The sequence below is a fragment of the Schistocerca gregaria genome, chromosome 10 (genome assembly GCF_023897955.1).
Source record: "Schistocerca gregaria isolate iqSchGreg1 chromosome 10, iqSchGreg1.2, whole genome shotgun sequence".
Taxonomy (NCBI): Eukaryota; Metazoa; Arthropoda; class Insecta; order Orthoptera; family Acrididae; genus Schistocerca; species Schistocerca gregaria.
The window spans coordinates 75,502,043-75,527,824 of NC_064929.1; the positions used below are offsets into that span (position 1 = coordinate 75,502,043).

At 40.5% G+C, this 25,782-nt stretch overlaps 1 protein-coding gene across 1 annotated transcript in view; it reads left to right on the forward strand.

Annotated features, from left to right (window-relative positions):
- LOC126293289 (intermembrane lipid transfer protein Vps13-like) overlaps positions 1-25,782 on the forward strand; it is a 391,345-nt gene that overhangs the window by 191,939 nt on the left and 173,624 nt on the right. The window contains 5 exon segments of the mRNA XM_049986411.1: positions 5,750-5,887; positions 8,362-8,466; positions 14,655-14,738; positions 14,740-14,835; positions 18,432-18,638. Of these exon segments, the coding sequence (XP_049842368.1) occupies positions 5,750-5,887; positions 8,362-8,466; positions 14,655-14,738; positions 14,740-14,835; positions 18,432-18,638 (630 nt within the window).

A 25,782-nucleotide genomic window follows, 5' to 3' on the forward strand; every position in this document is an offset into this window, starting at 1 on the left:
CAAACACTGCCCAAGTTTGTTGCCAGTGTGTAATAACCACTCATAGATGGCAGGTGGTAGCTCTAGCAGTGCAGGGTATATTAAGTGTATCGGGGGATGTGGAATCGTGCAGTTGTCATTATGCAGAAATGGAGTGATTTATCTATCATTCGAGAGGGCACGATCATTAGCTTTTGGCCAAGAGTGGAAGAATTTCTGAAATGGCAAAGTTTGTAAACTGTTTGCACACCACTGTGGTTAAACTATACCACGTGTGGCAAAATGGTCTTATCTAAAACTGGTGCTGAGGCAACAGTAGCGCACCGCAGGTGCAGTGTTATGTGGCTTTATGCTTAATTACTGAGTTACTATTTTATCTGTTGATTTGTTTTCATCACGTAACACCTGCTGTTTACGTCCTTCTCCATTGCTGAGCGGTGTATCACTTTTCATTCTGATGCTGCAACTCTTCCTTTCCTATATCTTTACTACTTTTTATCTCTATAAATGATGACCTATTGGTTTTGCCGTTTAACAATTTTTTAGTAACTGTGGAAGTATTACAGGCATTGGGTCCCACCTAATGTGTCACCCACCTATACGTTTTACACGAACATTTCGAGACTTGACCAATCTGTTTACAAAGAGAAAGCAGAATCTCTCTTCCTTTGACGTCGTCCGACGACGACCTAGGAAGCTCGACTCCCTCACGGTCTGGGCTCTTCCGTGGCTCGTGGTAGTTCGCAGCGTTCGTTTTATTCCTTGCCCACTCGCCGCTACGTCAAACTTTCATGGTGATCGTCGGGCAGCGTCTTCCACGTTATCTGCAACATAAGTAAACATTCTTCCCACAGTATTTCTGAAAACCCAAAAAAAACTTAAAGAACATAATAGTAATAACTGTTCTTACAATTATTCGTGTAAGTCTTGATCGATTTAATGAGGGGTGGGACTGGGCTAAGCCTTGCGACACCACACAGGCCATAGACAACAGGGATGAATGATGGCTGCGAAGGTGAGTGTGTGAGTGTGTGAGTGTGTGAGTGTGTGAGTGTGTGAGTGTGTGAGTGTGTGTGTGAGAGAGAGAGAGAGAGAGAGAGAGAGAGAGAGAGAGAGAGAGAGAATAGTGTGACTGTTGAGCAACTGGCCACCCAGATCAACCAAGGGGATACCAACAGTGTCTCCTCAAGAACCGTACAGCAGAAGTTGCCGTGTACGAGCATCCACAGCCGGTGCCTAGTTCATGCTCCACACACCCCGCTCCAATGCTGCCTGCCGTTCATCAGCAACGAATGCTGGCATCTGCGTGCCAGTACCGCAATTGTGTGTCCACTTAATTTTTACCCTCCACACTGCCCTCCAATACTAAATTTGTGATCCCTTGATGCCTCAGAACATGTCCTACCAACTGATCCCTTCTTCTAGTCAAGTTGTGCCACACACTCCTCTTCTCCCCAGTCGTATTCAATACCTCCTCATTCGTTATGTGATCTACCCATCTAATCTTCAGCATTCTTCTGTAGCACCACATTTCGAAATCTTCTATTCTCTTCTTGTCCAAACTATTTATCGTCCATGTTTCACTTCCATACATGGCTACACACAAGAGAATAGAAGCTTTTGAAATGTGGTGCTACAGAAGAATGCTGAAGATTAGATGGGTAGATCACATAACTAATGAGGAGGTATTGAATAGAATTGGGGAGAAGAGGAGTTTGTGGCACAACTTGACAAGAAGAAGGGACTGGTTGGCAGGACATGTTCTGAGGCATCAAGGGATCACACATTTAGCATTGGAGGGCAGTGTGGAGGGTAAAAATCGTAGAGGGAGACCAAGAGCTGAATACACTAAGCAGATTCAGAAGGATGTTGGTTGCAGTAAGTACTGGGAGATTATGAAGCTTGCACAGGATAGGGTAGCATGGAGAGCTGCATCAAACCAGTCTCAGGACTGAAGATGACGACGACGACAACAACAACATTTCTGGTTGATAGTTTAGTGTGCTGTTTTGTTGGGCAATTTGGTAAGACTCAGCACCACTGACTGCTTATTTGTCTCCTTGTTAGTGCTGGAAACTTGTATCACATCACTAATTGCAGTGTTGTTTAGCAACCCTTGTCCTCCTTCAGTACACTGAAAAAGAAATTACTGTGATTGCCAGGAAGAAGTTTTGGAACCTGACGAGCACAAAAATTCAGGTATCTTGATTGTTCAGTGATGATCTTGATCAAAACTCTCATAGGAACCAGCATAAAGTTGCGAGTTAGGATATCAGAAAATGTTGGTTCTGACAAATTGTTTTTCCAGTTTCCTGTACTAGTCTGTTACTACAGACAGAGGACCAACTTTTTCATTTATTTTCCACTTTTAAGTGACACTACGAAAGATCATGTAATGTATGGCACCACCACTGCTACCTGCAACATAACTCTTTCTGTGTAGTTTTAAAGATTTATGTATAATTTTCATCTTTTTTTTTTCTTGTCAGGTACTTTTTGCCCTCAAAGTGAGGAATTTTATCTCTGCTGCTGTCCTCTTTTCAGCTATCTTACAGTAAGTGAAAAATGAAGGAGCAGATGTAATATGTCTTTTCCTGGTGGAAGTCGAATTTGGTTGACATAGAGGCATACACTCACAGTTTTTAGTAAACAGTAAGTTTTAAAATACAACTTGTACAACTTTGCTTCTGCCGTTTTTCTCCAACATTTGAGGCTTTAATGAAACAAATTGTTTACACATGTCATTCAAAGTGTTTTCCACTGCTGGCCACTACTTTCTCCCATCTTTTGGGCAGTGTACGAATCCTGTGTTGCGAAAATTGTTCATCTTTTGAAGGGATCCATAAATCAATCCAATTTGTGACTTCTTCATGAGATTGGAAGTGATTGTCAGCCAGGCCTTGCGCCATTTATGTAAACAGGTGATAGTCAGAGGGAGCAATGTCTGGAGAATATAGTGGGTGGGCTAGGACTTCCCATTTTAACATTTCCAAGGACGTTTTGACCTCTTTTGCAATGTGGGGTTGAGCGTTGTTGTGCTGCAAAATAACTTTATCATACCTCTTGCTGTATTGTGGCCGTTTGTCTTTTAATGCTCTGCTCAAACACGTTAATTGCATTCGATAATGAGCACCTGTGATTGTTTCATGTGGGTTTAACACCTCATAGTACACGATGCCGAGCTGGTCCCACCAAATGCAGAGCACGATCTAGGTGCTGTGAATATTCTTTTGGCTGTCTATGTGGAAGCTTGGCTGGTATATCCCCATGATTGTTTGCATTTAGGGTTATTGTAATGAACCCATTTTTCGTCCCTGGTCACATTGTGATGCAGAAATCCCTTCTGTTTTTGCCTCTGAAGCAACTGTTCAAAAATACACAAATGCCGTGCAACATCTCTTGGTTTCAGCTCACACGGAACCCCAGTTTCTTCTATCTGAATCATGCCCATAGCCTCAAGACGTTTTAAAATGGCTTGCTGTGTCACTCCCACTAATCGTGCCATTTCTTCTTGAGTTTGACATAAGTCTTCACTCAGTAGTGTCTCCAATCTGCATCTTCGAAAACATTCTCTCTTCCACCACTATGGCGGTCTACGATGTTAAAATCACAGTTCTTGAAATGTTGAAACCACCGAAGACATGTTGTTTCACTAATAGCGTGCTTACCATATGTACTTGAGAGCATTCAATGAGACTCAGCTGCTGTTTTATTCATATTGAAACAAAACAGTAACACTTCCTGCAAATGACGAGAATTAGGCTTGTAAACTGACATTTTTAATCAGAGACATCTTTATGATGCAGACACAAATAGACTAATTTTTGAATGAGGTTATGTTGACAGAGGTCCAAGCTATCTGCCTGATGACTACGATCTGTTTCTTTCGACTGCAACTTACTGTTGTCACCACCTATTGGCAAATGATGGAAGCAAAGTTGTACACGTTGTAAATTGGTATGACTGTATCATTTGCTATTATATTTCGTGCAAGATAGGTGGGAGAGGCAGATAAAACAGAAAGAAGTAATAGTGTTCTTTTAATAATATTGTAACAGCATCTTCAATCATCATACTGGGCCCAAGTACTGCACAAATTTTGCAGTGAATTCAAACAGCTTTAAATTTTTTTTGTGGTGTACAATAGGGAGGACTTTCAGCAGCAACACTCCCATTGAGCAGCTACTGCAACGGAATGAAAAGCAATGTCACTTTCTCACTATTGCAGCTCTAAACATACTGACTTACTGCCAAAGTCAGTTTAGCAGCAATTGTCTTGTGTGTCTCCAACCCCCACACTAAAAGTCACACCACACCAATTCCCATGTTATATGATAACAGAAGCTACTTTCTGGATGGCATCATTTTTGTGATTGTAGAGGAAAACAAACTTACCAGCCACAAAACCAATAAAAAAAATATTAGGATTGACTTACATTGCTGTATACTCTAGCTTTGGTAACAAGCTAAAATGCCTCCCACAGAGTATGTAATGGGCAATGGGAAAAAAGTAAGCAGTCTGCAGTGGAGGAGAAGAGAGTTTACTGACAACACTGGCTCAGAAGAAACAGAAATGTTGTAAACTGCTGCAATCACCAGTCCAACCTGTGATTAAAAAAAAAAAAAAAAAAAAAAAAAAGGTAATTGGAATTAATGGGGATGTCCCTGTTTAGATTTAAATGTAGCTTGATTACAGTTCATTTTAACTTACATAGATAATGCACATGGAATATGTTTAATAGTTCATTATGAACAAAATTTGTAAATACAAGCATTTATTTGATAATCATTTCAATCCTAACAGTTGACATTCACACCCATCAGTAGTGTTATAACACAGTTTTCACTATGGTTGGTGTCATCGCCAGTTTTTCTCCATAAAAGTCACAGAAATGTAGTTGAAACATGGAACATGACAATTGCTATTTTTTGTTTTTGTTGTAGATGATTAAGTTCAAATACTTCAGCAACTTGTAACCAACACACTATTTGTGTAATAAGACCCTATCCGAATATTTTAATCTAAATCACTAACTAACTTTTTTACGCTTGAGCAAGATTTTTCCAGAACTTTGAGGCCAAAATAGTCCAATTATTAACTTTAAAAAGCTCATCTGGTGTGTAAGCCTAGCCAGTTATCTGTCAGAACTTTGGCTACCTGTAGATGGAGGTTTCATTTCTGCATGACAGTATTTCGGTGTGGGTCTCCTACCCTCGTCATTTCCAAAGGGGAACTCACTACTAGTAGCTGACCCTTCTGTTCTGAGAATGCCTAACACCTCTATATTTCACCTGGTGCTTCCATTCAGTATACATAATGACCTGTGTCCATTACACTAAACATTTGCCGCATCATATACGGTGCCAGTGGTCTGTGAGCTGTGCATCGGGTTGATAGGGTAGGTTTCCAGGTTCATCCTTTCCTCAAATGCTGCAGTGTCCTGCAGATGAGAGAGAATGCAGTACCGGTGAATGGGTGTAGTTGCCGCTCTGGACTCGGCTTCTGGCATGCCACTGCAATTGACATTGACTCTTTCACTGCAGTGGTCAACTTTTTAACACAGTCAGTGTCCTCCAGAGCCATAATTGGACTTCCGTAACTGTAGTGGATTGGCTCCCCATGTCCTGCTCATCAACCACCTGATAACATTGTTCCTGGAATGTATATTGGCTTCGATGTTGACTTGTGCATGCAATACGTTGGTCTCGGAAGCTGTGGTACGCTTAGAATGTTTAGAAACTGAGAGCGAGGGTGTGTTACGTGTTGCAGCTGTACGTGGACAGCAACCTGAGTGTGCAGATGGCCTACTACAACAGCTACCTGGCACTCTGGGAGCCGCTCATCGAGCCGGTGGAAGTGCTGAAGGATGGCAAGCTGTCACACGCCCTGTGGGAGCTCCGTGCAGAGGTAACGTTTCCTTATCTCTTTCATCATGTTTCATTGTCTTCATTCAGCGGCATTGATAAATTTAAATGTTAGAAAAGCTTTCCTGAAGGTACTTTGCTGGAATGAAGCCTTGCATGGAAATGAAACGTGGATGGTAAACAGTTCAGGCAGAGAATAGAAGCTTTTGAACTGTGGTTTATGGAAAAATCCTGAAGTGTATATTTTGTTGATTTACGCAACCAGGCAGAAGGAAGTGTCTTCATCTGTAAAAAAAAAACACCAGCAAATGTTAAGATCAAGTGACTAATGAAGAATTGGGAAAAAAAGAAATCTGTGGCATAAGTTCACTAAATGAATGGACCAATTGATAGAATTCATCCTGTGGTTGAAAGATTTTTCAGTTTGGCAATGGTGCAAGGAGGGGGTTGTTGAGGGTCAAAACTGTAGGAGCCCAAGGCTTGGCCATAGAAAGAAGGTTCAACCGTGTGCAGGATGTAGTAGTTATTTGGAGATGAAGAGGCCTACACAAATTAGACTGGCATGGAGAGCTGCATCAAATCACTTCCTGGATAGACCACAAGATCATCATTACCTACTAGTTCTAAAATGTAGGCTGGTCAAACATTGGCACATGATCCACTGTAGTTCAGTATTAGCACCAACACTGCCTTTAGTGCCACAGCAAATAGAAAACTCTTGTTTTTTGATACAGCTTGACACATAAGCAACCAATGAGTTATTTCTTAAGAGTGTTTGCCATCTTCTTGCTGCAGTGGAGCTACATCCAGTAACACTAGCATTATGCTGAAAACATGAATAGGTGAACGTATGCATGCCTCACCTGAAGATAAGCCTGTGAAGGCATGAAAACTGTTTCTTAACATTTCTTAAGTGACTGGTCACAGTTACCAGTATACTTATATGGAAAATTTAAGGAAATGTACGTGGTGCGATAACAAAGCTTGCTGATATTTGGGGCACCATGAATGGATGTGTGGTAAGCCAATTGGGGGGGGGGGGGGGGGGCTGGTACATGGTCTTAGTTGAACCTGTGGATTGGGGTGGGGGGGTGGGGTGGGGGGGTGGGGTGGGGGGGATGCATCTGCAACGTAGTGCCTGTGCAGTAACAGAAGGAGCAATGTTTGCTTGTCGTATAAGCAAAATTTCCTAATGGTGGCAACTTTCTGCCACACATTAGACATTGTGCTTGCCACCTAAGTCCTGTTCCTTCCACGGTTTGCCACCTTCGAGGCAGCAGTAAATCTGCAGAGAAGAAAAATGTGGCTACCACTGCCTTTGCGAACCCGACAAAACATTGAATCAGTAAGACAGTCAGTATTGCGATCTGCTTATTGGTCGACAATAGAGATTGCAGCTGCCCTTTGACCTTCTTCTGTGAGGTGGAGTCCTTGTGATATCCCTATAGTTGTGGCACGAGAACTCAGTGAACACTATTTTGCTGTTTGACAAATCTATATGCAGAGTTGTAGGAATAGTTGTCTCAGCACTTGCTGGTGTTCTTTAGTGACAAAGCATACTTCCGTCTGTCCGGTTGTGTGAATAAACAAACTGTGTGCTACTAGAGTGCTAATTATTCCAGATAACTCCACAAAAGACCCCTCTATCAAAATGTGGAAGAGCATACTCAGTGCAAATTCCAAAGTTTGTTGGGGGAACGATCTCGATGCACAATCTTCCGTGGTCGCCACACTCGCCCAGTTTAGCATTGTACAACTTCTATTACACTGGAATTTTTAAAATCCGTTGTCTATGTGAATTGTCCAGTGACCTTGACATTTGAATGTGAATCTGAATATGCATGCAGAGATAGCCCACATACCCATCCCGCGCTTTCAAGAGTCAACTGGACTTTAGAAATCAGTATATTGACAATAAGGGTGGTCATTTGCCATTTATTATTATTAAAATGTGTAATTTTAAATTAAAAACTATGAAAAACACAAAAAGGATTAAAAATGTATGAATATCTTTTGACCCTGTTTAATGAGCTTTCAAATTGGCAAGTTCCATTGCCACATCTGTAGTTATTCTCACGAGATCACAGTGGCTGCCTTTGTCAACTCACAGCCAGACTTCTGCTTTTTGGCATGTAGTAGACATCATGCTATGCTCCTTCATTACAAAATAATTAATATAGACGTAAAATATGTATTGTCAGTATTCTGTTGTATTTCTGTTTGTGCAGTTCATTATTGCGTCACTTGTCATAGACATGTTTTGGCATCTATAGACTCAACCTGTCCAGCCAACTTCATCCCCTTCCTTCTTGTATCTGAGATTGTGCTCCATAATTGAATTTATATCTTAAAACCTAGTCTTGTTTACTTCTTTCCTTCCTTTTACTCTTGTGATAGGGTTGTAAACAAACTCTTTGTATGGCTTCTCTGTTGAATGCTGATGTTCAAAAATTTCTCTTTGAAGGACACAGAATTCTGCAACTACACCTAACTATTAAAATTTGTAAAACATTGCAGGTGTCGATGAATGCAGCGGAGCCCGTGCAGACTCCAGCTTCCTCAGAGGATGTAGAGGAATTACCTTTCCAACCTCCAGCCATGACAATAGATATTACTTCAAAGGTATGCATCACATAGTTGTGGAGAGACTGAGTTGTTTGGGTAAGGAATACATGAGCAAGTGAACCCTTCAGTTATTTGAGTAGTCACCCAAAGTTCTCTCTATCACTATGCTAGGAGTGTCTGATAGGTACTGACTCCATAAATGGGCCGGCTGGAAGGTGCAAAGAACTTGTATTTTGGTGGTTACAGAATCAGAAATGCTGTGCTACCATTATATTTTATTTGAGGGCAGACACAATCACCCGTCTAAGCTGGCATCTTGACGATGTGCATCGACTGCGCATGGTGGAGTTCATCTCGGCAAAATACAATACACTGCAATGCGCAGCAACATCAGGTGAAAGTGCGTCAGATCGGAAGGTGGCCACAGTTTGAGAAGCAGTGCCAATACACCGATGAGCATGAGGCTACATCAGAAGTCCCACCTACAGTTGACCATAAGTCTACTGGTCAGTCTTAAGATGTGTATAATTTACCACCTCTGCATTGCAAATGTTTTGAGTGAACTGAAATGCCAAGTCGATGCGCTGTTTTTTTCACGTCAGTTCTACCAACATTGAGAGTTGTTTAGTTTTCGGGGTTTTGTAAAATTCCTTGATTCATGTCTCGTCGCTGTGCAGCCTATGAAAAGGATTGCGGAGGGCTCCCAAATAAATTCCAAAGTACAGTGCAGTTTTAATACCAATATATTTCCAGGACTCTGGTATCTGAGCCTGGTGAACTGTACCGGTTACATCAGGTGTACCCAAAGTTAACATCAAACGACACAGAGCTCACAACAATCAACAAACCAATGAGTCTACAATAAATTTTCTCACAACCTTTGCCAAAAATGAGTGCCCCAAGACGCCTGCGTGACCCCTATTTATACTTTTGTTAACAATTACCTACAATGAAAATTAAGTTTATGTAATGTCACAATTAAAAGTTAAACCGAATATGAGCTACACACTGCTAAAAATATACAATCTCAGTGCTGAACAAGGTGAACCTATTTTCAACTTAGTTATGAGTTAATATAACATTTTCTGACCAATTATGTTACAAGTAACAATTACATTTCTAAATTTGTTGACAACAAATCAAGTAGTGCCTGAATTTTAGTGCTAACATATATCATTATTGTGGCCAAGATAGTTACGAAGCCCACAACTACTACAGTAGTACAAGTTTATATATCAACTAGCTCTGCAGATGACGAAGAAATTGAAGAAATGTATGATAAAATAAAAGAAATTATTCAGATAGTGAAGGGTGATGAAAATTTAATAGTCATGGGTGACTGGAATTCGTCAGTAGGAAAAGGGAGAGAAGGAAACATAGTAGGTGATTATGGATTGGGGATAAGAAATTAAAGAGGAGCCCACCTGGTAGAATTTTGCACAGAGTACAACTTAATCATAGGTAACACTTGGTTCAAGAATTACAAAAGAAGGCTGTATACATGGAAGAAGCCTGGAGATACTGACAGGTTTCAAATAGATTATATAATGGTACGACAGAGATTTAGGAACCAGGTTTTAAATTGTAAGACATTTCCAGGGGCAGATGTCGACTCTGACCACAATCTGTTGGTTATGGCCTGTAGATTAAAACTGAAGAAACTGCAAAAAGGTGGGAATTTAAGGAGATGGGACCTGGATAAACTAAAAGAACCAGAGGTTGTACGGAGTTTCAAGGAGAGCATAAGGGAGCAATTGACAGGAATGGGGGAAAGAAATACAATAGAAGAAGGATGGGTAGCTTTAAGGGATGAAGTAGTGAAGGCAGCAGAGGATCAAGTAGGTAAAAAGACGAGGGCTAGTAGAAATCCTTGGGTAACAGAAGAAATATTGAATTTAATTGATGAAAGGAGAAAATATAAAAATGCAGTAAATGAAGCAGGCAAAAAGGAATACAAACGTCTCAAAAATGAGATAGACAGGAAGTGCAAAATGGCTAAGCAGGGATGGCTAGAGGACAAATGTAAGGATGTAGAGGCTTATCTCACTAGGGGTAAGATAGATACTGCCTACAGGAAAATTAAAGAGACCTTTGGAGAAAAGAGGACCACTTGTATGAATATTAAGAGCTCAGATGGAAACCCAGTTCTAACCAAAGAAGGGAAAGCAGAAAGGTGGAAGGAGTATATAGAGGGTCTATACAAGGGCGATGTACTTGAGGACAATATTATGGAAATGGAAGAGGATGTAGATGAAGATGAAATGGGAGATACGATACTGCGTGAAGAGTTTGACAGAGCACTGAAAGACCTGAGTGGAAACAAGGCCCCTGGAGTAGACAACATTCCATTGGAACTACTGATGGCCTTGGGAGAGCCAGTCATGACAAAACTCTACCATCTGGTGAGCAAGATGTATGAGACAGGCGAAATACCCTCAGACTTCAAGAAGAATATAATAATTCCAATCCCAAAGAAAGCAGATGTGAAAATTACCGAACTATCAGTTTAATAAGTCACAGCTGCAAAATACTAACGCGAGTTCTTTACAGACGAATGAAAAACTAGTAGAAGCCGACCTCGGGGAAGATCAGTTTGGATTCTGTAGAAATGTTGGAACACGTGAGGCAATACTGACCCTACGGCTTACCTTAGAAGCTAGATTAAGGAAGGGCAAACCTACGTTTCTAGCATTTGTAGACTTGGAGAAAGCTTTTGACAATGTTGACTGGAATACTCTCTTTCAAATTCTGAAGGTGGCAGGGGTAAAATACAGGGAGCGAAAGGCTATTTGCAATTTGTACAGAAACCAGATGGCAGTTATGAGAGTCGAGGAACATGAAAGGGAAGCACTGGTTGGGAATGGAGTGAGACAGGGTTGTAGTCTATCCCCGATGTTACTCAATCTGTATATTGAGCAAGCAGTGAAAGAAACAAAAGAAAAATTTGGAGTGGGTATTAAAGTCCATGGAGGAGAAATAAGAACGTTGAGGTTCGTCGATGACATCGTAATTCTGTCAGAGACAGCAAAGGACTTGGAAGAGCACTTGACCGGAATGGACAGTGTCTTAAGAAGAGGATATAAGATGAACATCAACAAAAGCAAAACGAGGATAATGGAATGTAGTCAAATTAAATCGGGTGATGCTGAGGGAATTAGATTAGGAAGTGAGAAACTTAAAGTAGTAAAGGAGTTTTGCTATTTGGGGAGCAAAATAACTGATGATGGTCGAAGTAGAGAGGATATTAAATGTAGACTGGCAATGGCAAGGAAAGCGTTTCTGAAGAAGAGAAATTTGTTAACATCGAGTATAGATTTAAGTGTCAGGAAGTCATTTCTGAAAGTATTTGTATGGAGTGTAGCCATGTATGGAAGTGAATCATGGACGATAAATAGTTTGTACAAGAAGAGAATAGAAGCTTTTGAAATGTGGTGCTACAGAAGAATGCTGAAAATTAGATGGGTAGATCACGTAACTAATGAAGTATTGAATAGGATTGGGAGGAGAGGAGTTTGTGGCACAACTTGACAAGAAGAAGGGATCAGTTGGTAGGACATGTTCTGAGGCCTTAAGGGATCACCAATTTAGTATTGGAGGGCAGCGTGGAGGGTAAAAATCGTAGAGGGAGACGAAGAGATGACTACACTAAGCAGATTCAGAAGGATGTAGGTTGCAGTAGGTACTGGGAGATGAAGAAGCTTGCACAGGATAGAGTAGCATGGAGAGCTGCATCAAACCATTTTCAGGACTGAAGACAACAACAACAACAACAACAACAACAATATATCGGTGATTCAATTAATGTGCTTTATTTATATGTTCTATTTAATTTGCTGTAGTAATTTTATAATGATAAGTTTACTGGTTCATACTGACAATGTGCTACATTGTCTTTCGATTAGTTACAGTATTAAGTTCACATTTATGTTGTGTTTCTCACATAAGAACAATGTTAATCAGTAAAGCATCGTTTTTGAATTATATGTATACTGAAATAGTGGTTATTTTTGTATGTAATTTGGAAACAGGTCACTTTACAATTGGACAATTAGGATGGGTGTTTATCTTTAATGCTCTCCGAGGGGTTCTGATAGGTAGCGATGAGATACAGTAATATTTCAGTCTGCAGTTCACATGTCATGTCAGAGGTGCACCTACGCAGACTTCAAACTGAGGATGTGTCAGAGATGCCCAGAAGTTGGTCATTGACAGCCTGGGGCAGGTCTCCAAATGACCCCTGTTTACGTCAAGTGATTCGCTGTTTCCTCTTTGTTTACAGCTCCCATGTCAAATGAAAACAAAATTGAATTCTGTGGCTAGGACCTATCAAGCGAATTAAAATACATTCACATAATTACGGAAGGCAAAAATATATTATTAGTTTCAGTTTCCAGATTTTATTTTATTTCTATGTTTTTGGCAGTCAAGCATTAATCACCTTGCAGAACAATGAAGTTATTTTTGTTTGTTTGCTAAAGAACTTTGCCTCGGTAGAAAAGATTATTATAGCCAATCAATTTATTTGAAACGAAGTGTTTCATTCCACAGTATTGGCTAGTTCCAACTGTTCGCTGAATTTCAAGTGCATGTTTTCATCTTATGACATGTATGGCATTCTGCCATAATAAAGAACAAAACAGGAGATAGTACAGTACTGGTGCTCCAAGCTCCAAGGAAATTTAAATCCCAAAAACCATTCTGAAAAGCATAATATCAGATGGGGCCGACATCATTGTGAATCTGGACAAGCCAGTGTGCACTTCACGATGAATTATGCATTTTAGTACGGTTTACAAAATTCCGATGCTCTTGGACTGTGTTGTGTTTCCTTCTAGATGCTTTAACATTTACTGAAACACAGGTTTCAATATATGTGACCATTAACAAAATAATGGGATGTTAAGTCTTACACGACTCACGCTGTATAAGGCAAAGAATATACAGGATGTCCTAGGAGAAATGGACAGTATTTAGGAATATCACAGGAGTGATAATTACAAGCAAATTAGTCTAGTAAACGTGGGCTCTGCATTTTTTTCAATATAAGAGATGTGTTTTAGAGCAATGAAGATGAACAAGTGCTCATAGCTGTTAAGGTATGCAATTCAGAGCCCATGGTTAGTACACTTTTTTGGTTTGAATGATTGTGTCATATACCTGAATATTGACCATTCCTCTTGGGATCCTCTGTATTTGGGAGGAAGAACGTGTTCAGTGGTGTAAATGCTCTGATATTTTAATTAAAAGGAACTGCCAAGAGAGAGAGAGAGAGAGAGAGAGAGAGAGAGAGAGAGAGAGAGAGAGAGAGAGAAGAAGAAATCACACATTTTCAGAGCACAGAATTTTTTTTCTCACATTTGGTTTTGACAGAGAACTTGTACATTGGTATTTTAAACAGTATAGTAGCCGAGGTCCATGTTAATGTTCATTAAAGTAAAAAATTTGAAGTGAATCAGTCAAGAGCTTTTTGAGATTTTTGCTAGTAGTGCTTTCCTGGTTTTTTTTTTTTTTTTTTTTTTTTTTTTTTTTTTTTTTTTTTTTTTTTTTTTTTATAGAGGTGTGTGTGTGTGTGTGTGTGTGTGTGTGTGTTTTACCAATAATCTCAAAAGGTCATTTCTTGACCGATTTACTGCAAGAACTTCTTGATGTTTTTGGTAACAATGTTAAATATTTATACAGCAATATAGATATCAAATATGTGTGTTTGATTACAGAACTGCAAATTTCAAACTGGATCTGTGAAGTCAACTATTTTGCAATCTGTCAATGTTCTAGTTAATTAATAGTAATTAAGAATAATTTTAATGAGATTTAGTTACAGGAGTCGAGGTATTTTGACATCAGACTTGATCTGAGATACCTCTGTTGCTTCAAAAAGCTTTCTAAAATTATCAAAAAAGAAAAAAATCTCTCATCCATCTGAAGAGAGATGATTCTGATGTGAAATAAATGTTGGTAATAGTGGATATAATATTTAACAAGGGAACCAAAATTAAAAATGTGGCTCACTTGAAAACTCTTGGTAAAGTAAATATAAATAAAAAGTCTCATATGAAGAGAGACTGGTAATTATAAGCAGTTTTATGTTGTAGCTGAAAGTTGAATTACATCAGAACAAATGTTTGCCCTGTGGAGATTGAAGTTGTAATGGGCAAAGAGCCTTCAGCAGGAAGAAGTTGGTTACACCTACATAAAGTATCTGCACTCGGTCTCTGTGTGGAGAATTCGACAGAATCGTGTTTCAGGATAACCTGGAGCTGACGGTGAGCAAGACGTGCCTGGAGGTGTTCAGCAACCTGGGGAAGGCGTTCCAGTCGGCAGTGTCCGGCCAGCTGCCACCCGCGCCAGGAGCAGACGCCGCCCTTCATGGTGCGCAACGACACGGGGCTGACCGTCACGCTCATGTTGGAGGACGGCCCGTTCCAGGTGCGTAATGTTATCATACACTTGTTGTTGTTGTTGTTGTTGTTGTTGTTGCTGTTACAGTTGTTGACACCAGAATGAAGGCTGATGTGACTTCCGAAAATTTCCCTGCGTATTTCTTCTTCTAATAATTTCTGGGTATGCAGCCGGATCCCGTCGACATTCTACCACGATATTTCGGCCCAGAGACGTCTGTCAATCATCAGGTGAGTACACAACTACTGAAGAGCCCAGGTGCAGCCACGGTATTTATGCCGAATCTCACACATGCGAAATGTACTGGCATCCTACAGCGCATGTGTCAGGTGTGGACATGCACGGCATAGCTGAGTTGTACGTGCTGCCCTCGGTGGTGAAAGTAAAAGATCTTCTAGTCATTGAGTATCGAATGATGTCGTCAATTCCGCTGTTATTGTATAATTTTAATAACAGGATTCAAACTTTTATTCAGCTGAAAGCCGTTGTCACGATTATAAGATTATCGGCAAGACAGTTCCACTGATTCTTTGATTACATAATCCCAAAATCCGGAAACTGAAGCTAAAATTTTTGTTCCATTGTATTCCATTGAATGTCCCATAGAAATACAGTGCACAGAAAAATAAAATCGAGGTTATCTTCCGTCCACCAGCTAAGAACCGGGCCCTGGTTGGATCCGTTAAAGACGATTTACAACTGAAGAAAGCAGGCATCTGCAAAATTCCCTTTGAATGTGGCTCTGCATATATTGGCCAGACGACAAGAACTGTCCATGAACGATGTACAGAACATGAAAGATACACCTGCCTGTGGCAACCGTCAAATTCGGCAGTAGCAGAACACTGTATTTCTTTGGGACATTCAATGGAATACAATGGAACAAAAATTTTAGCTTCGGTTTCCAGATTTTGGGATTATGTAATCGAAGAATCAGTGGAAATATGTCTTGCCGATAATCTTATAAATCGTGACAACTGCTTTCAGCTGGACAAAAATTGGAATCCTTTTATTAAAATTATAAAATCACAGCGGAATTGACGGCGTCATTCGATACTCAATGACTAGATGATCTTTTACTTTCACTACCAAGGGCAGCACTTACAACTCGGCTATGCTGCGCATGTCAACACCTGACACATGCGCTGTAGATTGCCAGTACATTTTGTAGGCGTGAGATACATCAGAAATATTGTGTCTGCACCTGGGCTCTTCAGTAGCTGTGTAATCACCTGATGATGGACAGACGTCTCTGAGCTGAAATATCGTGGCAGAATGTCGACGGGATCCGACTTCATACCCAGAAATTATTAGAAGAAGAATGAAGGCTGGTTTGATACACCTCTCCACACTAGCCTGTTCTATGCAAACCTCTTCATCTGTACCTCACTGTTGCAACCTGTATAACTTTTAACCTGCTCATTATATTTGAGACTTCGTCTTCCTCTATAAATTTTACACTACATTTCCTCCCTTCACCAGTCGGACTATTCCTTGATCCATCAAAGAGTATTCTATCAATTGATCCCTTCTCTTAATCAAGTTGTGCCAGAAATTTCTTTTATGGCCCATTTGATGCAGTACCTTATCATTAGTTATTTAAATTGCTAATCTAATTTTCAGCATTCTTCTGTCACACCACATTTGAAAACCTTCTGTTCTTTTTTTGTCTAAAGTGTTCCATCATTCATTTCAGATCAGGCATGATCATGACCATTATAAATATCAACTGAAAAAACAAATTGGTGCAGCCTCTCATCTTTATTGTATTAAAATTCCCAGCTTATGTTTCTGAGGTTTATCTCTGTCATTTGGTGGATTTTTATCAAACTAATAAGGCATGGCTCTGTTGCATATTCCTCTTATTGGATAACTTTTCCCGCTCGCTGTTCGGGAGTGGAATAGTAGAGAGATAGTATGATTGTGGTTCGATGAACCCTCTGCCAAGCACTTAAATGTGAATTGCAGAGTAGTCATGTAGATGTAGAACTTGTCACACTGTATTTCAGTAACCTCAGGTCGTCGTCGTCCCCCCCCCCCCCCCAAAACATAAACTTTTTTAAATGGAACTATGCATATTGACAGTAACAAGCTAAAAATGGGAAAATTAGAATGTCCATGGCATTTGTCGCAAGATGGAAAGTAGATTCATGAATTACAGAAGTATATAGCACGGAGAATCCATCCAGCCTTTAAAGAAAAATACATACAGTATCTGTAGCAAACCAACCAAAAGCAGATACCAATCTAGTCGATACACTGTGAGAGTGTCTCAGATGAAGAACTTGTCATTGCATTGGTACTATCAGTGCACTGCACAGACTGCCCGCAGGTATGGAAATGAGCTTATGTTACAGTTGTGATTGTGATCCTCGTGTGCATTATTGTCGCATGCATTCAAATTCCATTCATGTCTTTGTCGATCGTGTCTAGCATCAAAGTAGTGATGTTCAGAACGTGTTGCAGCTAAGATGGCTGCTGAATTGTATTCCAGTCTTGTGATAAACTGTAACTGTCTGATCATGACCAGGAACCGCTTCATAGTGTGTTTCCAAAGCGCGCTTCTCCCTGTTTTATCATGTTGGGGATGACTGTAGTATTGCTTGTACTGTGTCAGGCAAATAGCAGGCATGACCCCATAGAGCTTTAAGCAAGTCATCCTGAAGATGTGCCAAATGGTCTCCCCCTACAAAAAAACAGCCTTTCCTTCCACCAAACTGTTACTCTGAACAGAGTTTGAATGCAATGGCTTTTCAACTGACCCTGACTCTTCAACTTCTAGATAGCTGAAAATTAGATGGAGCTCCTCCTCCAGTAGTTCTCTACCCCAGGAAGTCATTGGTCACTTCATAACATCCAAGAAAATTGTCATGGTGAAGATTGCTTATCAATTGTGTCAGCTCTTTATTTATGCGTGCTACCTCCACGTGATTGTTGTCATCTGGTTTGTCATCTCTCTTATAGCCTGAATCTGTATTTGTGTTTTAAATTACTCAGATGCATCATATATCAGTTTTTATCAGGCTGAATGAAATAGTCATCGGGACCTGCCCTTCCCTGAGAACAGTGTACACAAGTTGTAGATTAAGAATGAGATATTTCATTTTGCAGCAGTTGCTCGCTCATATGAAACTTCCTGGCAGATTAAAACTGTGTGCTGGCCAGAGACTCGAACTTGGGACCTTTGCCTTTCACGGGCAAGTGGTCTACCAACTGAGCTACCCAAGCATGACTCACGCCCCGTCCTCACAGCTTCACTCATTCTGGAAACATCCCGCAGGCTGTGGCTAAGCCATGTCTCTGCAATATACTTTCTTTCAGGAATGCTAGTTCTGCAAGGTTCGCAGGAGAGCTTCTATAAAGTTTGGAAGTTAGGAGACGAGGTACTGGCAGAAGTAAAACTGTGAGGACCGGGTGTGTGTCGTGCTTGGGTAACTCAGTTGGTAGAGCACTTGCCCGCGAAAGGCAAAGGTCCCGAGTTCGAGTCTCAGTCCCTCACACAGTTTTAATCTGCCAGGAAGTTTCAAGTTGTAGATTAGCTTTTGCTCTAGTTAGTTTTGTATTCTAAGTGTGAGACGGAGAAAAGAAATTTTTCAGCACCCCTCACAGAGGTTTTATTTCAGGTGGTGGGGCAGCCCGGCCCAGACGGCTACCGACAAGCGATGCTCGAGTCAGGGGCAGTCGCGTGCCTCTGCCTCCAGAGTGGGGAAGAGCCGACCACCCTCAGCGGGAAGCTCTGCCTGGTGCCCGTAGGCTCTGCGGCAGCGACGCCCGACCGCCAAGGTGGCGCGCCCTCTGCTCGCGACAGGATGCTCACTGTCAAAGTCAGGGTGAGTCTCTGAACCCGTAGGGGTCGATTTCCATGTCTAACAAAAATTTCAATTTTAGCGCCCGAAAGCCTCAAACCTAAAAAATTTCAACTCAGTGTAATGCGTAGGTAACTGTAACGTAATGCTTATAACAATGTAAGTGAACCAGATAGCATATGATTACGAGATTAGTGCCAAACCTCTGGAGCGAGCCACATCGTGAAAGGTGTTTGGAGTAATCTGATGAATTCTTGGCTAGTATCATTGATGTCGATTTGCAGTAGGATCTTGTAACCTATTCTGTGTTCGAACACTATGAATTACCTTGAAGAAAACACATTAATGATACATAGCAAGAGAATCTCAAATTAATTCCATATTTTTAGAAGGGTTTGCCACTATTCTTCAGAAGCTGGTTTTAATCGAACTGTGTACCTATGGAGTATCGTCTCAGTCGTGCAGTGTGATTTCTGATTTCCTGTCAGAAGGGTCACAGTTTATAGTAACTGATGGTAAGTCGTAGATAAAACAGAAGTGACGTCTGGTGTTCCTGAGGGAAGTGTTACAAGGCTCTGCTGTTCCTACTCTGTATAAACAATTTAGAAGACAGTCTGAGCAGCCCTGTTAGATTGTTTGTAGACAGTATTGTTGCTTACCACCTAATAAAGTCATTAGAAGATCAAAACCAAATGCAAAATAACTTATACACAGTATCAGTGTGGTGGGAAAGTGGCAATTGAATCCAAGTAATGAAAGTGTGGGGTCATCCACATGAGTACTAAAATGAATCCATTAAAGTTCAGTTACATAATAAATCACACAAATCTGCAGACTGTCAGTTCAATTAAATACCTAGGAATTACAATTACGGACAATATGAATTGGAATAATCACACAGATAATTTTGTAGGGAGGACAAACCAAAGACTGCATATTATTTGCAGGATGCTTGGAAGATGCAACAGGTGTACTAAAGAGGCTGCCTACACTACAGTTGTCCATCCTCTTCTAGAATATTTTTGTGCCATATGGGATCTGCATCAGATAGTTTTGATGGAGGAAAAAAAAAAGTAAGAAGAATGGTGGCTAGCTTTGTATTATCGTGAATGCCAAATAGCAGAGACAGTATCAGTGATATGATAATGGAGTTAGGGTGGCAATCATTAAAACAAAGGCATTTTTCAATGGAGTGAAATTTGAATCACCAACTTTCTTCTCCGAATATGAAAATATTTTATTGAAGCCCACCAACATGGGGAGAAAGGATCATAATAACAAAATAAGAGAAATCGGAGCTCTTGCACAGCGATGGAATCTTCATTTTTCACACTCTTGTAACGGTGGATAATTAAAGTGAAACTAGTTTCACTGGAACCTTCTGCTGAGCACGTAAGTGTATACAGCACACCGGTTGTGTAGTTGGAGATGTAGATGTGTAAGTATTTAGAGGTATTACTAAAAAGTATTATAAGTGGGATGATCACTTATAATGAGTATTACAGAGAGTGGAAGGAAGACTTAGATTTGTTGGAAGCACTCGGGGAAAGTGTGATACGTCTATAAAGGAAATTGCATGTGAGCCAGTAGATGACAAATTCTGGAATGTTGTTCCAGTGCTTGGAGTCCTTATCAAGCAGGGATGGGAACAGACATAAAAGAAATTTGTAGATTCCCTACAAGGAACCTAACAAATTGATATATTCTGTAAGAAAGTATAACAGAAATTCTGTGGGGAGTTAAATGGAAAACCTCAGAGGTATGACAATATTGTTGTTGTGAAACATTCTTTGACAGATTTAGAGTACTTGTGTTTGAAGAGGCCTCTGCTACCATTTATGCTCTCCCCGTCATGCATTTTGTGTAATGGTACTGAGAATAAGACGGGAGAGATTAGGGCATGTGCAGAGGATGTAGGCAGTCTTTCTCTCTCACCCAACATATGAATGGAATAGGACAGAAAGGCTGTAATATTGATACAGTGTACCCTTTGCTGTGCAATGTGTAATACCTTGCTGAGTATACATGTAGCTGCAGAGGTGGATAGACCGTAAGGTGGAGCATGACAACAGCAACTGACAGCTCGTGCAAAATTGTACCAGTGTGCTACAATGAAACGGGCTATAGCCATTTGACGTACAAGGATAGTAACTGTAACTAAACTGAATATATTAATTTTACTTATATATACAGAGTTGTTTAAATCTATCAAAATTTATAATCAATAACTTAACAATATGAGGAATAAAATAAAATGGTGGGGTAGGGGTAGGTGTAGGGGTGGTGGTGGTGGTGGTGGTGGTGGTGGTGGTGATGGTGGTAGAAATCAAATCAGAGTCAATGAATTGACAGTCAGTGTGCTTGACCACTGGACTCATACATGAACCACTCTCTCGTATTCTACATGTAAATCTTCAGGAAGCTTGAGCCCTGTTGATACCTTTATGCATCCCATCACATTGACAGTCTCACTGCTGCAGACGAGCTACTTGCATATCTCGGTGAATAAAAACAATTGGAGTATTTATCAGATAACATTCATACCACTTTGCCAGGTACAATTATTTGTATATTAAAAAAAAAAAAAGTTTAGATATCGTGAACTGTTTCTTAAATATGACAACTGTTAAAATCACATGATTCCCGATGTGCAGGAACAGAAATGGGCATGTCACATGCTGCAATCTGCTAGACATAAAAACCAGCAACTTGAGAACGAAAGGAGATATTGTTGTGCTCTCAACTTTAAATGAATCTTTGATATCTTATCTACATTTCATGCATGGCAACATATGGGCTAAAATTAGCCATACACAAAGCTTATGTAATGCAATTTTGTCTCTGCAAACTCTTAATTTCGTGCAATGGTTAACTTAATTTGATGAAGGACAGTAACTATGACAAATAATGAAATGAAATTCAGTCATTTATTGAGCAGAGATGTGCAGAAATGAAATTTTTTTTGTTGAATAGCTTTCTTAAAATCAGAATTAACATTCCATACTAGATTTTCCATTGTCTGTTGTCTTCTGAAAACCAAATAAGTATTTGATAGCAGCCAGAATGTTGTCTTAAAACACAAGTAGCAACATTAGGTAAGCTGCACAGCAACATCAAAATCGCTTTCAGCACAGAATGTAGAGAACATGTCTGTAGCAGTCAAAAACTTATAAAGCAGTCAGACATTGCGAGGAATAAAAGAAGATGGAAAAACAAGAATGAAACCTGATGGAACAAATTGCAAGTCAGTGCTCTGCACTAATGAGCTTGGCAACTTCTCCTCTAAAATCCCTCATACTGTACGCTTCCACAATACTTCGTATGTAGTGCTCAAAGAAAAAAGCTGACCTGGTGCTGTGGGCAACATAACACACCCAATGCCGGCAGGGGTGAAGTCACATAAGGGCATGCACAGTTGGAAACAGAAGGCTACAGACCTCATCTGGGTTAATCATAGCACAGTGGAGCATCATTTCAGCACTCGGCATCAGCTTCTAGTTATCACACAGAGAGTACTATAAAACATGGTTTCTTGCATTTTACTTGGATACCGACACACATTCAAAGAAAACGGGCGCAATTGTAGTGAGTTTTCCGGTTCACATTCTAAGAGAAACTACATAAATTTTAGCACAAAATTTATAGTGTGATGTAGCACAATAGCACATGGACACCACTTACATGTCACACACTGTGACACATTCTTAGTATTAGGGATATACTGTACATTCATAGATAGATGTTGCTGAGACAATAGTTTTGTTTGCGAAGGTATATAGAAATTTCTTGCACTGCTGTTACTCAGAATGTAAAATGTATCTGGAATATAATACAATTACATTTTTTCTGGTGTTCCTGTTGGAGTAGAGGATTTGTGTGGGGCCAAGTCCTACACATGGGCCTGTAGCTTTTCAGTACTGAGTACCGTATTTACTCGAACCCAAGCTGCACCTGAAAAATGAGACTCGAAATCGAGGAAAAAAAAAATTTCCCGGATCTAAGCCGCACCAGAAATTAGAGACTCAAAATTCAAGGGGAGAGAAAAGTTTTAGGCTGCACCTCCAAATCGAAACAAAGTTGGTCCATTGTAATATGAGACACAATTTAGGTCGAATGAATGATGATAACAGCTACAGTAGTTTGGTTCGAGTCGTAGGCTTAGCAGTTAAGCTTTACTAGGTAGCCATTGCTATGCGTCAGGCGCTCCGTCCATATTTATACGAGTACCCTTCCTTTTTCACGTGCTTTGTCTGGTTTGAATTGATTGCTTTTTTTTCTTTGATCTGATAAGTGCCATTCTCTTTGTTATATGTGTTTACGTCACTCTAAGCTGAAAATGCATTACTGTACTGTGTCATGAATTGTTTGTCGCATTCTGATAGTGTGTGTTTACGGCCTGTCGCTGCTCGCAGCATGGCTTGCTTTTGTGCGTGCTACCGCCGCTTAAAAAAAAAAGAGAAATCGTCTCATTAGCGAAACAATGGCAAGAGACTGCTATTTGTTGTTAGTTACACTGCTGCTTTCTTTGATAATGATCAAGAAGAACCAAATAATAGACTGTGTATGATAGAAGATATTCTGAATGAAAATTTAGCAAAAATTTTTCTCCGTTTGAAAATCTTTGCAGACGCCTCTTTAGTACATTACAATCTGCACAGAAATTAGTCATCTTAGATTTAAAAACCTATTCAATTGCTGTGCTTCAATTCTGACTGTATCACTATTTGGCATAAGAATAATACGATTATAAACATGGCATGATATGTATATTCTTCCGCGTTTGCTGTTGTCTCACTCTAGTTCAGTAGTTTATTAGGCAGACAGGATTTAAAAGAGATAGCAGCAAACATGAAAGAATATGTGGCAAAATGTTTATATTCATATTATTCTTATGATGAAGAGAATACAGCATGTGATTCACAATTCATAAAAGTTCCTATTAGCAACCATCTCTTCTCACAAGTAGGAAAAAATTCAGAATGTAGAGTTGGCCATATTGACAAACATCCCAAATAGTCTTGCCAGTCGGATTTTCGTAGTACATTGAAAGGCTGCTACATTCGAAGATGAACAATACGGAATTCGTATTTACTTCGTTGGATAATGTAAGAAAATGCAGTGGTCGAAACTCGGGACGGAGAAAAAGGCTCGTCTTCCATTTTAATGTATTGACTGAAGCAGAGGTTTTGGCTCCATTATTTATATTTGTGCCTGCAAAGCATGCCTCTGTAGCGCTACATATATTCGACGGGAGAAGTTAATTGTGGCGGCACCTACCAACATTTTTCAGAACTTCCATTTACTGTGCACTTGAGTCTAAGCTGCAGGCAGTTATTTGGATTACAAAAACCGGCAAAAAGTGTGCCTTAGATTCGAGTAAATACGGAAACTTACAAATGTCGTGCAATAGGGTAAATCTTGAGTCATTGCTGCGAGGACGTAGCACGCCTACTGAGACACTGGCTACAGTTGCAGACGAGAGAAAACAGTCTGGTGGGACAAGAGTAAGCTGCAGACTAGCTGCCTGTGCATGTAATGTCTTTCTGTGAGGTGCAGTTTCCATCTTGCGCATGGGAGAGTTGCAAGAGGGTCAGCTGCACTGACCACCTGTTGTCAAAGGACCCACGAGAAGGTAGTCACACTGGAGGGTGTGACTTAAAAATGATGGGAAGATAATGACAGTAACAGCTGTCACTAGTAGAGATTGTGACGGCTGTGCTCATGAGGACAACGTGAAAATGACGACAGTGGCAGTCTCTAACAGGCACCTCGCTAACTGCGACAATAGAAGTTCTGTATGAGATATAAAAAAGAATAAATTTTAAGGTTAATTTAGATTTTAAGCTGCTAACAAAAGCCCTCTTGCATTGTGTTTTCCCGACTTTGATTGCAAGTTGTCTGCAGAATTGAACAGTTGGATACAAAGAGTAATGTATTGTTCAGATACACCTATCTTGATCGTAATACATCTACTGCTCCTGTTGCCTGTGGGATGAGTAGTACATCTGAAAATTTCCAAGGCTGTGTGATTTTCAGTCTTAGTTAATAAATCCCTCCATTATATAAGAACAAAATTGGTCAGTTGATAATTATGTAGAAAACTTTATGTATATACAAACAATGCAGGAAAATACAGATTGCTATGTACAGTAAAGAAGAAACAATAAGTTTGCAGACAGGCACAATTAAGACACTTACACGAGTTTCTCAGCCACAGTGTTCATCAGTAAAGAGAGACACACACCATTTTTGCACGTAAGCAAGCACACCTCAAGGATACGCCTACCAGCTCCAGCATCTCGGACTGGAATGCAACTATCATGTGGGATGTAAGTAGCAATCTGGAGGAGGCAGGGAAGGGATAGTAGTGTACAGTTGGGAAGAGAGACTAACGCTGTCTGGTGGAGTGTGCAGGGGCCAGAATGCCAATAGGTGCAGTGTCAAGGGGGTGTCGGGCACAGAGGGGAAAAAACGAGAGGAGCGGGGAAAGACGGGCAGATGCATTGGAAGAGGGCTGCAAATGAACAGGTTGGGAGATGAGAATGGGGAGGAGATGATTGGACAGAGGGGGTGGAAACTGTTGGGTGGAGGGCATGAGGACAGTATGTTACCTTAGCTCAAAGCCAGGATAGTTACGGGAACGGAGAATGTGTCGTAAAGATAACCCCCATCTGCACATTTCAGAAAAGCTGGTGGTGGATGGAAGGATCCAGATGGCTCAGGTAGTGAAGCTGCCACTGAACTTGAGTGTGTTACATTCAGCTGCATGTTGTGCCACAGAGAGGTCTACTTTGCTCTCGGCCACAGTTTCGTGGTGGCCATTCCTTGTGTTTATAGAGTGAAGCGGAAAGTGAAAATTTGTACTGAGGCCAGGAATCGAACCTGGGTCTCCTGCTTACTAGTCACATGCGTTGTTTGCTGAGGCAGTGTGGCACAGCAGTTCACACAACTGCACATCTCCATCCTCGATCCACATCCTCATTGCCACCACAGCCTACTTTAAATTCCCCCGAATAAACAAACAGAAAAAACTGTGTCATTCCATTTGTGTAAGTATGTGCTTCTGGGTTTCAGGCTGGATCCACCATTTACGTTCAATGCTGAGGTGCTGTTCCAAAACGTGAAAAGCCTCGGCAATTCTGTTCCTGTTTAAGGGGAAATTTGAGGT